This window comes from Hyla sarda, chromosome 1 (genome assembly GCF_029499605.1).
Source record: "Hyla sarda isolate aHylSar1 chromosome 1, aHylSar1.hap1, whole genome shotgun sequence".
NCBI lineage: Eukaryota > Metazoa > Chordata > Amphibia > Anura > Hylidae > Hyla > Hyla sarda.
Genome location: NC_079189.1, coordinates 10,893,776 through 10,912,620, shown reverse-complemented (window position 1 = coordinate 10,912,620; position 18,845 = coordinate 10,893,776). Strand labels below are relative to the sequence as shown.

Genomic DNA, 18,845 nt, shown 5'->3' with positions numbered 1-18,845 from the left:
ACGAAAAGCCTTCATTGAGGCCTGTTGGACTCCTACTATTAAGCCGGTAAATACAACGTGCTTCCTCCAGTAATAGGAGGCCGTCCATATTCCTCTTACGGGACCTAGTTTCATCTGACGTAAACCCCAAAAGAACAGTGTGTCAATTCTGCCATTATGTTGACATCTCATGTGTCTAGCCAGACGGGCATCATGGTTAGTTCTAATGGTGCTCAAATGTTTGCTGATTCTACGGCGAAGTTCTTGTGTAGTCTTTCCAATATACAACTTGGGACATGGACACTGGGCAATGTAAATGACCTTTTTACTGCTACAGTTGATACAATCAAAGATGGTATAGCTCCGTCCATCTGGGGGATTAGCAAAAGTCTTTGTCTTCTTCATGTGTTTACAGAAAGTACAGTGTCCATAGAATAAAATAGAATAAAATAACGGATCTATTACACATGCTGTAAGGTGTAGTACCGCAGCCCAACATGCCGGCCGCGGGCGCATGATTCCCCCATCTTCCTGTTCCATGTCAGGGCCGGGCAGCACCACTGCTCGCATGTCGGGCTGTGGGCGCTCTAATGTGGCCGGCAGGTCCTTACCTTGCCACTCTCCTGCTGTCTCCTCTTCCACCGCTGCCATTGAGTGCGCACCCACTCCCTAGTGCGCGCACGTGCCGGCTCTCTGAGATTTAAAGGACCAGCGCGCTGCCAATTGGCTATTGCTCGGCACTGACTCTATAAAAGGGACGTACTTCCCCTTAACCCCTGCCGGATATTTGGGCCCCCCAGCCTTAGAGAAAGCTTTCCATACTTGTGTTCTGCCTTACTGTGTACCAGACCCCTTGCTACATTTCCTGACCTCGCTTCAGTGCCGCCTGCCCTTGACCTTACTGATGTCTTGACTCAGAGTTCGTCTCTTCCTATGTATGCAACGCATCACCTCGGCTGTCTTTGTGCCAGGGGTAGTGACCTGGGAGCCGCCTGCCGCAGCAAGTCCCTCCCGCTTTGCAGCGGGCTCTAGTTAAAACTAGGGGCTCCTTAGACTCCGCTCCCTGATGCGGCTCACGCCATCGTCTACAGATACAGGGGATCCACACCACAAGTTGTTACACATGCTAAGCAGCATAAAATAAATAAATTATCTAATTAATAATAAATAAAAACCTAAAAACCAGAATTTGTCTTTATCCCTACTCTCAATTGGTCCTAAAAAGGAACCAATAAGAGTGAACCTGCAAGAAAATGTCCTCCAAAAACCTCAATAGTTGTTATTTTGTTTAACCCCTTTCCGAACACTAATGACCAATCACTTTTTTAAGTGTTTCATTTCAAGAGCCAAAACTTTTTATTATTTGTTGCTGTAGCTAGTTTTCACTGACACAATTTTGGGGTACATATACAATATGCTTGTGGCAGACCTGGGGGACTTTTTCATGACCCAAACTACCATAATAAAGCATGCCCCACCCCCTTACTCATGTCATGGGCAAGATGGGCTGAAAAATGTTGTTTTCTCGCTCAAACACCTAAGATACTGAAATCACTTTTGACTGAGGAATCTAAGAAATTAAACAATCAGAAAGCAACTCCATCCAATCAGAGCCCAGATGCCCAAGGCTGTTGCTACTAGCCCAGGCATTGTGGAGCACATACCTCTACAACTTTCTTCTGAAGCACCACTGTTATATAGCAGTACATCAGAGGAAAACCCCTAAATGGCTGCTATAAAAATGTTCTAAGGTGTGTCGTGCTAATTACAGCTTATTAAGCCCCAAAAATGAATCACTATGTTTTAATATGTTTCATAGCATAATTGCATGATGTCGGCCATTTTGCGTATAATCAAAGTAGGCCAATTCTAAAGTCCTTCTCTGTATAAATGCCAGTCGGGAAGTAGAGATGTCTACTTATTTATGGCTTATTTATGGCTGTTTGGGATAAGACTGATAAGGTCTAAGTTGCATTCTCTAGACATTCATATATCTGTGTTAGAGAAGGGGGGTTGAGATAAGAAAATAACTATGTCTCATCCAAATGAACATTAGTTATTTCTATATATAAGGTATTCCGTATGAGATATGATATTGTCATATACTGTTGGTATTGTAAAGGACATCAGTATAGATCTATTATCTTATATATGATTATCAAGTATAGACTTTGAGAATGAGTCTTTGCATACGGAATTGTAAGTACCAATCAATTACCAAGACTGGACAAACAGAGAGACCTACATCAAACTCTTATCTCTTCAATAAATTGAAATGTCAAATTGGAGACTCTATGTCTATGAGAATCCAGGGTTTGATTACTTATAGATGTCAAAAGTAATTCCTGAATTGTTAATTATGGTTCCATCAGTCAAGTGTGGAATGTTGGTTTAAGACCAATTTTTGACAGTTAACCCTTAATTGTAATGATGCTAATTGCTTATGCAATAGCACCCCCTAGTGTATGGGGAGTTGACATTACATTGACTGGAAAGGTATTCTGGGTAGTATAGTGATGTCATAGTCCTTAGCATATGCACACGCCCAACCTACATTCATTGGGGAATTCCAATTTAGGAGGATGTGTCTAACTAATTAAAAAACATGGTAAACCAGATGTTAGAGATTCTGAAGTCTGATACTGAGGTCTGAACTGCTCTAACTGAAAACTGAAAAGAACAGACAAAGAGGTCTTCCACTGAAAGAGGTCCACAAGATGGAAGCCATGAAAGCCATGTAGATTCCTGGAAGCCGAACTGATTACACTGTACCGACCAAATGGCTTGCCCTGACGATGAGCTGGATCGTTCAGTGTTCTTCAGAGCAGAAGTAAGGTTCTTACAAAGTTTTGGTAAGAGACACAAAAATGTTATTCCATATAATTAAGACTAATTGGGATATTGTGGATGGTATTATACCATTTAGATTGGCGAATAAATTAATTAAATAAAATTATTAATTATCTCGCTATTGAGATTATAGTTTTAGGATATTGTGAGACTTCATTCTACCTGCAGAAGAATCAAGACTCATAATCTATCAAGGCATGAAATAATTGCTTAGATATCGATAGAATTCCTACTCACCAATTTAAGTGTTATAAGTATATTTCCCACACAGGAAACTTGTTTCAAGTTTTTCCTCCTTTAATATAGAGCAAGATCATATCTCTCTGCTAATTGTCTTAATAGTCTTACCAAGATCATGTATAGAAAATGGTCCAGAATGAGGGGAAGTATATCATAATTCTTATATATTTATATTCTTAAATGGGTTTCCCCATTCATGAAGTCATGAGATTTGTAGTTGGTCAGAAGGGGGCAGGGAATGTAAAGCATTCCATATTAATATGTCTATGATTAGATATTGCCCACCTTAATATCATGAGGTTCCTCTGGATAGAGTGATATGTAACCTTTTTCTTTTATGATATTTCTAACCTGGTAGCTTTTGTTCTATTGTAACAAGCTACTTACTACTCACATGTATTGTTCTATTTAGAGATGAGCGAACTTTTCAAAAATTCAATTCGGCCGATGCGCTGAATTTTCCCGAAAAGTTTGTTTCGATCCGAATTTATTTGCAGTGAATCGATGTTAAAAAAGGCTATTTCTAGCCTACATACAGCCTCTATAGGGGTATAGAACACTTTGCTGTGTCCTAAAACGCATATGGAGTGTGCTGGGGTAGTGAAATAATACTGTTATTCAGAATAGCATGCAGATTACCAGCATCGCTCTTAGAATCACTGCCGCACAGCAGCACAATGACAGAGCCTGGTGGTGGCATCAGTGTCAGGAGACCATATAGTGACTCAATGACATAGCGTGAACATGTTGGCAGCAAGAGGGGACCATTTAGTGGCTGAATGGCACAGTGTGGAGTTGGCTGATGCACTAGTACACTACACACCAGGGCTTCACAATCCCCCCTCCAAAATCAACACAATGAGACATTTTTGTCAAAGATTTCTCATTGGTAGCACCCGATATCTAAAAATTAGAAATTTCCAGAACCAGGCCCCACCCCTGTGGCATCAGTAACCCATATATTGCCTGCATGACTATTACGCCAAGCGCTCCGGGTCCCTGCTCCTCCCCGGAACGCTCGCGGCGTTCTCCTCTCTGACCGGGAGCGCTGCACTGACACTGCCAACGGGGATGAGATTCGCATAGCGGGACGTGCCCGCTCGCGGATCGCATCCCAACCCACTTACATGTCCCGTTCCCAGGCTGTCACATCCTGGCGCGCGCGGCTCCGCTCTCTAGGGCGCGCGCCAGCTCTCTGAGATTTAAAGGGCCAGTGCACCACTAATTGGTGCCTGGCCCAATCAGTGTAATTAGCTCCCACCTGCTCCACGCCCTTATAACCTCACTTCCCCTTCCCAGAATTGCCAGATCTTGTTGCCCTTGTGCCTAGTGAAAGCGTTTCTGTGATTGCCTTACCAGTGTTTCCAGACCTTCTGCCGTTACCATTGACTACGAACCTTGCCGCCTGCCCTGACCTTCTGCTACGTCTGACCTCGCCTCTGTCTAGTCCTTCTGTCGCACGCCTATCTCAGCAGTCAGCGAGTTTGAGCCGTTACCGGTGGATACGACCTGGTTGCTACCGCCGCAGCAAGACCATCGCGCTTTGCAGCGGGCTCTGGTTTATACCAGTAGATATTTAGAACCGGTCCACCGGTATGGTCCACGCCAATCCATCGCTGACACAGAGGATCCACCTCCAGCCTGCCAAATCATAACAATGACACAGCCTGGAGTTGGCTGATGCAAGAGTACACACCAGGGCTTCACAATCCCCCCCAAAAACCAACACAATATATGAAATTTTTGTCAAAGATTTCTCATTGATAGCACCCGCTATCCAAAAATGAGAAATTTCCAGACCCAGGCCCCACCTCTGCGGCATCAGGAACCCATATATTGCCTGAAGGACACAGCCTGGTGTTGGCTGATGCACCAGTACACACCCGGGCTTCACAATCCCCTCCAAAAAACATTTTAGAAATTTTTAAAAGAAATACCTTTGTGTAAGAAGAAGCGCATATCCAACAGTTCACAAGACTCTATAATGCAGGACGGTGGACCACCCAAAGACATTCTTCTCAAAAATAATAAACCACACAATGTTTGAATTTTTTTTACAAAAACTAATTCAATATGTGTCTAAGCGCATCTGTCTCCAAAAGATCAAATCACCAAAGGACTTTTTTCGCCCAAAATGATGAAGCAGAGTTAATCCCTGTCTGTATTATTATTATTTTTTTTTTTTTCATTAAAAAATCACACGCAACAAGCGTTCCGTTGTGTAACGATTAGCATTCTGGAAAATTCAATTTTATTACTGATAAAATTATCAGTAAATTAAAAAAAAAGCACTACCCAAGAGTGTTTAATTACCCCATACATTGCACCAGGAGCAGTCAAGAGTAGGCCTCAGCAGTACCCAAGAGGCTTTAATAAGCCCCTACCTTCTCACTATGAATTGCGAGATTGAGCAATACCAGGTGTGTTATGCCCCCTGATTTCCGGGGCCACAGGCGCGCTCCACTGAATGGATTAGCGTGTCTCTATCTTTCATTGACCAGTGCTGGTGACCCGCTAACTCCTGGAAAGGTAAGCTGCCGCGAAGCAGGTGGTCTCCCCCGGGCACGTTTGGCTCCAGAATTTCCACTACTGCCACACCACGCTGACTGCCAACCGTGCTACCGCCTTGCTGACTCAAGGGCAAGCTGCAACTCTCTTCTCCCGATGATGAACCCCCTTCTCCTGAGATCGAGCAATAACAGGTGTGTTATGCCCTCAGATGTCCAGGGCCGCAGGCACGCTCCACTGAACGGATTAGGGTGTATCCATCTTTTTTTATAGCACCCGCAATCCCAAAATTTTTAATTCCTAGACCCAGGCTCCACCTCTGCGGCATCAGGAACCCATTTATTGCCTGAAGGACAAAGCCTTGAGTTGGCTGATGCACCAGTACACACAGGGCTCCACAATCCGCCCCAAAATCAACAAAATTGTATACATTTTTTTTTTAATTTACAACTTTGTGTAAGCACAAGCGCATATCCAACATTTCAGAAGACTCTATAAGGCAGAACGGTGGACCACCCAAAGACTTTCTTCTCAAAAATAATGAACCACACAATTGTTGAATTTTTTAAAAGAAAAATTGAAATTCCTAGACCCAGGCCTAACCTCAGCTGCATCAGTAACCCATAGATTGCCTGAAAGACACAGCCTGGAGTTGGCTGATGCAGGAGTACACACCCGGGCTTCACAATCCACCCCCAAAAAAACGGAATTTTTTTTGGAAATTGTCTTACAAAATACCTTTTTGCTAAAACAAGCGCATATACAGCAGTTCAGAAGACTCTATAATGCAGGACGGTGGACCACCCAAAGACATTGTTCTATAATATAATAAACCACACAATATGTTAAATTTTTTTAAATAATTGAAATTCCAAGACCAAGGCCCCACCTCTGCTGCATCAGTAACCCATATATTGCCTAATGGACACAGACTGGAGTTGACTGATGCACGACTACACACTACACACCCGTCACCCGGGCTTCACAATCCACCCCAAAAAAACGCAAAATGTTATCGAAATTGTCGGACAAAATACCTTTTTTTTTTTTTTTTAAACAAGCACATATACAGCAGTTCAGAAGACTCTATAATGCAGAATGGTGTACCACCCAAAGACATTCTTCTCACTCAATAGTAATAAACCACACAATGTTTGAAATTTGGTTTAAAAAATTATTACATGTGTGTAAGTGCATCTGTCTCCAAAAAAATCAGATGGCAAAAGCATTCTATTCGCCAAAAATGATGAAGCAGAGTTAATCACTCTCCATCTATTTTTTTTTCCTTAAAAAATCACAAGCGTTCCGTTGTGTAACGGTTAGCATTCTGCAAAATTCAATTTTATTAATGATAAAATTACCAGTAAATTTAACAATAACACTACCCAAGAGTGTTTAATTACCCCATACATTGCACCAGGAGCAGTCAGGAGTAGGCCTCAGCAGTACCCAAGAGGCTTTAATAACCCCTTACTTTGCCCGATCATTTGCGAGATCGAGCAATAACAGGTGTGTTATGGCCTCAGATGTCCTGGGCCGCACTAGCGCTCCACTGAACGGATTAGCGTCTCTCTATTTCTCAAGGACAGGTGCGTGTTGCACGCTGAAACCAGTTCGTGATAGGGATCTGTGATTGCAATTATTTAATCTTAAAACGAGGAATTACCAGTAATTGAGGGTCATAAGCTGGCGTTTATTAAGTCCCTGCCCTTTGTACACACCGCCCATCGATATAAGCGATTGGATTAGTTAGTGAGTTGGTTAGTGAGGTCCTCGGATCGGCCCAGGCGGGGTAGGAGAAGGCCCTGGCAGAGCACCGGGAATTTAACGATCATTGTTGAAATTTGCATTAAGCATGTATTTAGCTACTGCTAAACATCCGAAAATATAAGGCCCAAGGCCAGAGGCAACAGGGAGGCAAGTAGTTCCTGAAAGACACAGAATGAGTCTGGAGCATGCATTTGCAGTACCCAAGAGGGTTTCATAACCCCTTACATTTAAAGATATAGTTACATAGTTAGTACGGTCGAAAAAAGACATATGTCCATCAAGTTCAACCAGGGAATTAAGGGGTAGGGGTGTGGCGCGATATTGGGGAAGGGATGAGATTTTATATTTCTTCATAAGCATTAATCTTATTTTGTTCCAGGAATGTATCTAATCCTGTTTTAAAGCTGTTAATTGTTCCTGCTGTGACCAGTTCCTGAGGTAGACCGTTCCATAAATTCACAGTCCTCACGGTAAAGAAGGCGTGTCGCCCCTTGAGACTAAACTTTTTCTTCTCCAGATGGAGGGAGTGCCCCCTCGTCCTTTGGGGGGGTTTAACCTGGAACAGTTTTTCTCCATATTTTTTGTATGGGCCATTAATATACTTATATACGTTTATCATATCCCCCCTTAAACGTCTCTTCTCAAGACTAAACAATTGTAACTCCTTTAATCGCTCCTCATAGCTAAGATGTTCCATGCCCCATATTAGTTTAGTCGCGCGTCTCTGCACCCTTTCCAACTCCGCAGTGTCCCTTTTATGGACAGGTGCCCAAAACTGAACAGCATATTCCAGGTAAGGCCGTACCAATGATTTATAAAGGGGGAGTATTATGTCCCTGTCCCTTGAGTCCATGCCTCTTTTGATACATGACAATATCCTGCCGGCTTTGGAAGCAGCAGCCTGACATTGCATGCTATTCTGTAGTCTGTACAGTACACTCAGATCCTTCTCTACCAGTGACTCTGCCAGTTTAATCCCCCCTAAGACATACGATGCATGCAGGTTATTAGTACCCAGATGCATAACTTTACATTTATCCACATTGAACCTCATTTGCCAAGTGGATGCCCAGACACTTAGTCTATCCAAGTCATCTTGTAACCTATGCACATCCTCTATAGACTGTACCGTGCTACAAAGCTTGGTGTCATCTGCAAAGATAGAAACAGAGCTGTTATTACCATCCTCTATATCATTGATAAATAAATTAAACAACAGCGGTCCCAGTACTGAACCTTGGGGTACACCACTAATAACCGGGGACCAATCAGAGTACGAATCACCACTCTCTGGGTACGATCCATGAGCCAGTGTTCAATCCAGTTACAAACTAAAATTTCCAAACCCAAAGACCTTAATTTACCTGTCAGACATCTATGAGGGACAGTATCAAACGCTTTAGCAAAATCCAGAAACACTATATCCACAGCCATTCCTCTGTCAAGGCTTCTACTCACCTCTTCATAAAAGCAAATTAGATTGGTTTGACAACTTCTATCCTTAGTAAACCCATGCTGGCTATCACTTATAATACAATTATCCCCTATGTATTCCTGTATATAATCCCTTATAAGTCCTTCAAACAATTTACCCACAATGCACGTTAAACTTACCGGTCTATAGTTTCCTGTGGAAGACCTAGAGCCCTTTTTGAAGATTGGCACCACATTCGCCTTGCGCCAGTCCCTTGGCACAATACCAGACACCAGAGAATCTCTAAATATCATGAACAGGGGTACAGATATTACTGAACTTATCTCTCTAAGAACTTTTGGGTGTAGTCCATCCGGTCCTGGGGATTTGCTTACATTTATATCACTTAATTTACCTTGTACCATCTCTACATTAAGCCAGTTAAGTACATTACATGATGTGTTACCAGCACTGACCTGGCCAATGTCAGCTCCTTCTTCCACAGTGTATACAGAACTAAAGAACCCATTCAGTAGCTTCGCCTTCTCTTGATCGCCCGTGACAACCTCCCCATTATCATTATTAAGGGGTCCTACATGCTCTGTCCTTGGTTTTTTTGTATTTATATATCTAAAAAAATATTTAGGATTAGTTTTGCTTTCTTTGGCCACCTGTCCCTCATTTTGAATTTTTGCTGTTTTTATTACATTTTTACAGATTTTATTAAGCTCTTTGTACTGTTTAAATGTTATAGCTGACCCAACAGATTTGTATTTTTTGAAGGCTATTTTTTTGTTGTTTATTGCTCTTTTAACATCATGTGTCAGCCATGTAGGATTTAGTTTTAATCGTTTATATTTGTTCCCCTTTGGTATATATTTAGCTGTATAGTTATTTAGAGTTGATTTAAAGATGTCCCATTTACCTTCTGTATCAGTATTTGACAACACCTCCCCCCAGTCTATGTCCTGTAGTGCAGCCCTCAGCCCAGGGAAATTTGCCTTTTTAAAGTTATATGTTTTTGCCTTCCCCGCCTGTCTTTGTTTTCTACATTTTAAGTCAAAAGTAACTATATTGTGGTCGCTATTACCAAGGTTTTCACGCACAGTTACATTACCAACCAGCTCTGCGTTGTTGGAAATGATCAGATCCAACAAGGCATCACTTCTTGTTGGGTCCTCCACAAACTGGCCCATAAAATTATCCTGCAATAAATTTAGGAATTGTCGCCCCTTTGTAGTTTTAGCCAACCCCGGACCCCAATCTATATCTGGATAGTTAAAATCTCCCATTATTACCACTGTACCTGCCCGGGTGGCCCTCTCTATTTGTTTATGAAGCCGAACTTTTATCTCTTCAGTGATATTAGGGGGTCTGTAGATTACAACAAATACTATTTTTTCAGTATTTCCCTCCTTTTGTAATTCTACCCACAATGATTCCACCTCCTCAGAATCATCACACACTATGGCATCGTTCACACTGACTTTCATACCACTTCTTACATACAGACAGACTCCACCACCTTTTCTGTTCATTCTATCCTTGCGAAACAATGTAAACCCCTGCAGATTGACAGCCCAGTCATGCAAGGAGTCCAGCCATGTCTCAGTGACCCCAACTATATCAATATGTTCCTCCAGTATCAAGGCCTCAAGCTCCCCCATTTTATTTGCTAGGCTTCTGGCATTTGTGAACATACACTTTACATTTCCATCCTTTATGTTATTGGGGTTAATGGGATTCAAGGGTGTAAGTTTTATTTTCCTATGAAGCTTATTCCTATTAACTATTCTAACCCCTCCCTCCCACTCCCAGGTACATTTATAATTCCCACCTCTCTATCTACACTATCTTCCCCCTCTTTGCTGTAGGTTCCCTCCCCCCAAGTCCCTAGTTTAAACACTCCTCCACCCTTCTAGCCATCTTCTCCCCAAGCAAAGCTGCACCCTCCCCATTGAGGTGCAGCCCGTCCCTACGGTAGAGCCGGTAACCGACAGCGAAGTCAGCCCAGTTCTCCATGAACCCAAACCCTTCCTTCCTACACCAGCTTCTGAGCCACTTGTTTACCTCCCTGATCTCCCGCTGCCTCTCTGGTGTGGCTCGTGGTACTGGTAGTATTTCAGAAAATACTACCTTGGAGGTCCTTGCCTTAAGCTTGCGGCCTAAGTCCCTGAAATCATTTTTAAGGACACTCCACCTACCTCTTACTTTGTCATTGGTGCCAATATGTACCATGACTGCTGGGTCCTCTCCAGCCCCGCCCAACAACCTGTCAACCCGATCCGCTATGTGCCGAACTCGTGCGCCAGGCAGACAACACACTGTTCGGCGATCCCGGTCTTTGTGACAGATTGCCCTGTCTGTCCCCCTAATAATTGAGTCCCCCACCACTAGTACCTGTCTGGCCTGCCCTGTACTCCTCCCTCCCTCCTTACTGGAGCAGACACCCCCCTGGCGGTCAGAGGCGGTATCCTGCTGCAGTTCTGCTAGCTCTGTAATGGCATCCCCCTCATCTGCCAAGCGGGCAAACTTGTTGGGGTGTGCCAGTTCAGGACTAGCCTCCCTGACACTTTTTCCCCTACCCCTCTTTCTAACTGTAACCCAGCTAACTGCCTGACTGTCCTGCAACTCCGTCCCACTGTCCTCCCCCACCTCTATTCCCGAGAGTGCCTGCTCAGTGAGCACGAGACTCCTCTCCATGTTGTTAATGCTTCTCATTGTTGCCAGTCGCCCCTCTAGATGCAGGATCTGGGCTTCCAAACGGACAACTAGCACACATCTCGCACAACAATATGCACCCTCAAACTGTTGTTCAAGGATTGCATACATTGAACAGGATGTACATTGGACTGCATTTTCCAACATGGAGGCCATCTAATTATGGGGATTTCACAAATGTATAGGAAAAAAACAGACAGTCAAAATTACACTTAAAATTTTTTGTAGACCTTGTGGGTTCAAAAATTAAAACTCACAGCGATCTCAACCTCCTGCTTTCAAACTCCAGTTTTTGAAACTCCTCTTTCACGCCCCCTTTTACACAGCAACACTCAGAAAGAGCAAGATCAATGTTTACATTTGCATTAAGCATGTATTTAGCTACTGCTAAACTTTAAAAAATGATAGGCCCAAGGCCAGAAGCTTCAGTTTTCCCCATATTAGGAGCATAGTTGTCCCCCAGATTAGGCAGCATAGATGTACCCCAGATTAGGACCATAGTTGTCCCCCAGAGTAGGCAGCATAGATGTCACCCAGAGTAGGCAGCATAGATGTCCCCCAAATTAGGAGCATACTTGTCCCCCAGATTAGGCAGCATAGATTTCACCCAGATTAGGCAGCATAGTTGTCCCCCAATCAGCGCGGGCCGGTCAGAGCCAATCAAAGGGCCGTATGTGTACAATCCCCAGGTCTGCCCCAGAGGGTTTCATAACCAACCACAATAGAGAAAATTTTGTTGTAGGAGCATGGTCAATCCACTCAGACCCATCTGGCATTGGTGGCTGGAAATCCTGGCTGATCCATCCCTGATTCATCTTGACAAACGTCAGTCTCTCCACATTTTTAGTGGACAGACGAGTTCGCCTTGGGGTGACTATGGCCCCGGTAGCACTAAACACCCGCTCTGATGGCACACTACTGGCCGGGCAGGACAGCTTTTCCAGGGCAAACTCCGCTAGTTGTGGCTATAAATCGAGTTTGGCTGCCCAGAAGTCCAGCGGATCTTCAACGGTTGTTGGCAGGGTCATGTCGAGGTAAGCCATCACCTGCTGGTTCAGGTCCTGCTCCATGTCCACCTGCTGCTAATGAGTAGCTTCACTATGCAGCTGAAGGAAGCTACTCATCAGCGACTGTAGACTCAGGCTGCTGTTGATTGAGCCGGTACTGCTCCTGCCACCCCTCCCCTCCCCAGCAGCCGTGGCAGTGGAAGGTGAGCGCAGAGGGCCCCCCGAGTCAGACCTGCGAGTGGATGGACCATGTGGCCGACCGACTACGTAGAAGCTCCCTGATGTAGGTCAGTTTGTCCTCCCTCTCAGTGGGTGTAAAAAAGGCCCCCATTCTGGGCCGGTAGTGAGGGTCTAATAAGGTGGAGCTCCAGAAGTCATCGCGCTGATGAGTTTTGACAATTAGGGGGTCACTACGCAAGCAACTCAGCATGCATTGTGCCATTTGTGACAGTGACTCACTGGGACTACCTGCCTCCATCTCTACTGCATACTGCCACAGTGTCTCTGCCCCTCATCATCCTCCCACAGGACTCATGTAGCCTTCTGATGTTGGCGCAACATCTCCATTGCTGTGACCAGCCAATTTTTCAATAATTTTTTAGAGTAAATGTAGGAGTGGAATTACGTTGTTCATGGCGTAATTCGAGCGACTAACAAAAAATGTGGCTTCCTCAAAGGGCCTCAGCAAACGGCAGGTGTCACGTATGAGCTGCCACTCGTTCACATTGAAGTTACACAGGGGAGTACTCCTATCTGCTTGTATAATCAAAAAATCCGTGATGGCTTTTCTTTGTTCGTATAGTCTGTCCAACATATAGAGGGTGGAATTTCAACGTGTGGCAACGTTACAAATGAGACTATGTTGTGGGATACCGTTCTGACGCTGCAGCTCAAGCAAAGTGTGCTTGGCGGTGTACGAGTGGCTGAAGTGCATGCACAGTTTCCTTGCCATTGTCAGGACATCTTGCAAATGGGGTGAAGACTTGATGAACTTCTTGACAACCAGATTCAACATGTGTGCCATGCAGGGCGAATGGTTCACACTTCCTTGTCGCAGGGCGGCCACAATGTTCTTCCCATTGTCGGTCACCATGGTTCCCATTTCCAGATTTCGTGGAGTAAGCTATACTCGGATTTCTTCCCTAATGAACTTCAGCAGTTCCTCCCCTGTGTGACTCCGTTCGCCAAGGCAAACCATGTGAAGGACGGCTTGACACCGCTGTGCCGTACACACGTGGTACGATGAAGGCCCACTGAAATTTGGACATGCAGTGAAGGCCAAGGACACGGGGGAGGAGGAGGAGGAGGAGGCGCACACTGTTAAAGGACCAACTGCCTGGGAGCGAGAGCGTGGAGGAGGAAGCGGTGTGACCTGTCCAAGTTGCTGCGGTGGACAGGTCGCCGATCGATTGTTGGCGGAATGGCTGACTACGAGCGGAGAAAGCAGGAGCGCAAGAAGGTTGGTTTGACACAATGCTCCCTTCGGCTGAGGTGGTGGAGCCTTGGCTGGATGACGGAGTGAGCGGATGGCCACTGGATGATGCGGCAGGCTGGACCACTACCTCGGAGCCACGGTTATCCCAGGCCACTTTATGGTGGTGAATCATGTGTTGACGCAGGGCCGTGGTGCCGAGATTGGGACCCTGGCCACGCTTCACTTTCTGCCCACAGATTTTGCATGTGACTACGCTAAGGTCCTCCGGATTCTTTATGAAGAACAACCACACCGCAAAGTAGCTGATTTTCCTACCCGTAGTTCGCACTATTTCACTGCTATTGGCGCCGTCTCCAGGAACCCCTGTTCCACTACCTCCCTCAATGGTAGCTTGCCGCGAAGCAGGTGGTCTCCCCCTGGCACTTTTGACTCCTGAATTTCCACTACTGCCACCACCACTCTGATTGCCAACCGTGCTACTGCCTTGCTGCCTCATAGACAAAGAGCAAATCTCTTCTCCTGATGATGATGAAGCCCCAGCTTCTGCACCCGGCTCCCAATTGCGATCGGCTTCATCATCATCAAAAGATGTGTGCACGTCACTGATGTCCTCCTCGTGTTCCACAACAGTGTCTGCCTCAGGACCCTGAACAATTGAAACACCGCCTCCCACGTCACTCTCCGCATCACTACTTGCCCGCCTTGCGGAGCAAGCGACGCATGTCTCCTCACATTCTTGGCTGCCCATTAGATGCTGACTGTCCTCTATTACATCGTCCTCACTAAATAGTGGAGCTGAACCCAAAGCATGAGATACTACTTTGGGAGAGGGAACAGCATAGGACAAAGGCAATGGGATTACAGGGACTGCTCCAGGGCCATGCCAACTGAGGGTTGTGTCTGAGGAACCAACTGACTCTTGACTGGGGTTGTCAGATGTCGCTTGTGATGATGGGGATGAGTGTGCAAACCAATTGACGAGGAGAGATGGGTCGACGACACGACCGCTTGGTGTTAACGGGAGCTCAGGCCTATTGCTGTGACTCCTGCTGCCACTCGCCCCAAGTCTGCTGCCAACTCTGCCTGATGCATGTAGGCCTCTGCCCCTTCTCTGTGCATGTCCTGGCACTTCCCTGCCTGACATACTTAGTGCGTTTTATGAGGGTATAGAACAGCAGCAGGCAATTACTTACGGCTGTCCTTTCAAAGTATATAGGCCTTAGACAGAATAACAGTTACTAAATAGTACACTCCTTTGTTGTATGTATGCCCTTTGCAATGATGAGCGCACTGTTAAGCATATTTATACGCAGAAAAAAAAAAATTTTTTTGTTGTATACACCAGCCAGTGTATACTAATGTGTTGAATAGCACTGAATTTAGCACCGAGACAGAAATACAGGTACTAAATAGTACACTACTTGGTTGTATGTAGGCCCTTTGCAATGATGAGCGCACTGTTAAGCGTATTTTTACACAGGAAAACCTTTTTTTTCTTTAATACACCGGCAGGTATATAACGTGTGGTATAACACTTAATTTAGCACAGAGACAGAAAAAAAAGGTGGTATATGGTACGCTATTTGCTTGTATGTAGGCCCTTTGCAATGATAAGGCCACTGAAAAAGCGTATTTGTACTCAGGAAAAAAATGTTTTTCTTTAATACACCGGCAGTTGTATAACGTGTGGTATAACACTGAATTTAGCACAGAGACAGAGTAACAGGTGAAAAATGGTAAAAAGGCACTAAAGTCCACACTAATATGACTTATTTCTGAACAGCAGCAGGACCCAACAGTGCAGCACCACCAAAAAAATAATCCAGGGATTAAACCCTAAATTGCACTCTGTCACACAATTCTGAGCAGCAGAAGATTTGTGGAGCAAAAAAAAACCTCAATAGAGCTGAAAAATGAGGAGATGAGATACTTCAGAAAGTTCAGGCAGCTTGGAGATCTGTATGAGGCAGCTGACAGCTATCTGCCCCTCTCTGCTGCAATGCTCAATAACGTGAATAGGAGGTTTAGCAATCAATGATCCTTCTCAGTGTAACAGCAAAGCAGTCTGCACTCCTGCCTTTCCCTAATGCTGATGTGACTAGCAGTTGCAGTGTAACGCTGTGGGATGAGCTATTCACACACAAGCAGTCCCGTCTTCTCCATCTGAGTGCATAGATGAAATGAAGAGAGGCAAGATGACCGCCGATTATATAGGGGCTGTGACATCACAGGGGTCAGTGAACACTGATAGGCTGCATCTCACATGTGGTTCAGGGTCAGCCTGCCTACCTTCATTCCCGCCCTCCCATAATCCCCTGCCCCATGTACTTACATGTGGATCCGCCATCTTAGCTCTACAATAGCCTGGAATGCTGTAAAATGGAGTTTAATTAAGCGATTCGTGCGATAGAATCGCGGCGATATTCGTATTCGTTGCGAATCTAATTTTTCATGAAATTCGTAACAAATTCGGGTTCGTCAAGTTAGATTCACTCATATCTAGTTCTAATATATGTAGTCAATTAACAATCTTGTACTGTTTACTAATATATCTAATTGATATTAATTTGCATATATCATTGTGTTTATTACTCATTTATGTTTATAATCATATAACCAATAAATCTGCATACTTTTATAATACCTGTGTATTATTGTATATGGCAAAACTACATCCTTAAGCGTTAATGTCATCCCGTCATAAAAAGAACTTGTTGATTTCTGAGGAAATAGTCGGACTCAGATGTGAATTGCATTGATTGGCTTTGTCTACAATTCACCAGGTCATAATTTTGATATTTTTTATATTTTTTCATAATTTTTTATTTTTCATAATTAATAATTGTTATGACCATAATTCATAATTGAGTTATTACCGCACGACAGGTGTTCATTAAAAGTTAAGTATTTTTTAATTGAATGTGTTTGGTATTCACCCTAAAAACTATTTACTGAAATTATCTTTTACTATTTCCATCTTCCATTTATGAAATGTCTTCATTACCTTTCCATGTCTCCAAGTTATCCTATTGGGGAGAATAGTCAGCTGTTTATCCTCAGGAAATGTTGGATTAAATCTGCCCACATGCACTTGAACAGGTTCATTTCTAGTTAAATTATTATATTTAACTTTCATTTTTACCCAGTTTAGAATCTCTAGGATTTCAGTCATTTCTCCTTTTTCATTAAAAGACAGGTCTTCATTATATAGATCTTTGAATTTTATTTTCCTTAGGAACATTTTTAGCTAAAAGAAGAAAACACATAACAGTCCTTACTTTTTACATTGTTTTTTGGACATTATAATTATCAATATTCAAAAGAATAAAACAAAGAAAAATGAATGACCCAGAGAAGGAGATGAAATTGCAATGATATACTTGGGCGGTAACCACAGGTGAAGGATGCAGGTGCTACAGAGGAGGGCTGCTTGTTCTTTTAGTTTCATATAGTGATGTCGGAATCACGGTAACTATAGTGGGACAGATGGGCTTAAGTACCTTCCTAGCTGTCACAGAATACGAGCAAGGGGGGGTTCGCCAATGTGATCACAGTCTATGATCTCTGGGCACTCCTATGGGTGTAGTGTCTGGATACAGGTGTTGGGGTACCCGTGGTGTTATTGCACAAGATGACAGTCCCTTCTTAACTTAAGCAATGCTAGGTGGAATGCTAGGTGCTTAATACACGGATATTCTTGAGCAAAACCTGGTAGCACTCTGTGCATGATTTGAGGCTAGGACGGAGGTTCACCTTCCAGCAGGACAATGACCTCAAATACACTGCTAGAGCAACACGCGAGTGGTTTAAGGGGAAAAATGTAAATGTGTTGGAATGGATTATTCAGAGCCCAGATCTCAATTCAATCGAAAATCTGTGGTCAGACTTAAAGATTGTGTTCACAAGGGCAAACCGTCCAACTTGAAGTTAGACTTGTGCACTAGAAAATTTTTTGTTTCATTTCGATTCGTTTTTTCGTTTTGGAAACATTTTTTGGTTCGGCAATATTTTTGGTTTAGATTTTTCGGATACATTCGGTATTCGGGTGTTCGGGTTGATTTTTTTCGGAAACATTCGGTATTCGGGTACATTCTGTACATGTTTTATTTTTTTCACTTTAGCGATCCTAAAAAATTATGGAAATACCTTTTTTATTAAAATTTCGTAGGGTAAAAAAATCATAATAAAAAAGATACAGTAGTGATGGAAAAAATTGTATCTAACGAAATGTATATTTTTTATTATGAAATGTTTATTCACTTTTAAACAGGGATCAATTTATGTGAGCGGGCAAAGCACTAAAAATGTAGCCGACAATAATAAAAATGTATTGTGTGCGTGTTTTTAACTTTAAAAAAAAAAAAAATGTTTAGGTAGTACTACTACTCCCAGCAAGGAACACTCTGTTCCATGATGGGAGTAGTAGTTACCTGTACTAATTGACAGATCGCAGGGGTCCCTTGCGATCCTCTTGTATAATGTATAGATGCGGGGGCCGCTCTTCTATGGTCCCCTGCACTCACGTATATATACACATATTCATATTTCCCGTAGAGCTGTGATTGGCCAGATGGTTCCAGCCAATCACAGCTCTCTGTGAGAAATTGGAATATGTGTATATATATGGCCGTGCAGGGAACCAGAGGAGAGCGGCCGCCGCATTTATACATTATACAGGAGCATCACAGCGGGTGTCAGGAGTGATACCCGCAGTGATCTTTCCTTCACTACAAGTACTACTACTCCAAAAATGGAGTATACTCTGCTCCATGCTGGGAGCTGTAGTACCTGCATTAATAGACAGATCGCAGCGGGTGTCAGAAGTTACACTCGCTGCAATATGTCTATTAATGCAGGTACTACAGCTCCCAACATGGAGCAGAGTGTGCTCCATGTTGGGAGTATTAGTACCTGCAGTAAG

General features: G+C 43.7%; 1 protein-coding gene across 1 annotated transcript in view; it reads right to left on the bottom strand.

The window, feature by feature from the left end:
- The window catches only part of LOC130362054 (vomeronasal type-2 receptor 116-like), an 80,826-nt gene that overhangs the window by 45,368 nt on the left and 16,613 nt on the right, over positions 1-18,845 (bottom strand). Inside the window, exon 3 of the mRNA XM_056568812.1 lies at positions 16,929-17,171. Within this exon, the coding sequence (XP_056424787.1) occupies positions 16,929-17,171 (243 nt within the window). The remainder of the gene's footprint in view (positions 1-16,928; positions 17,172-18,845) is intronic.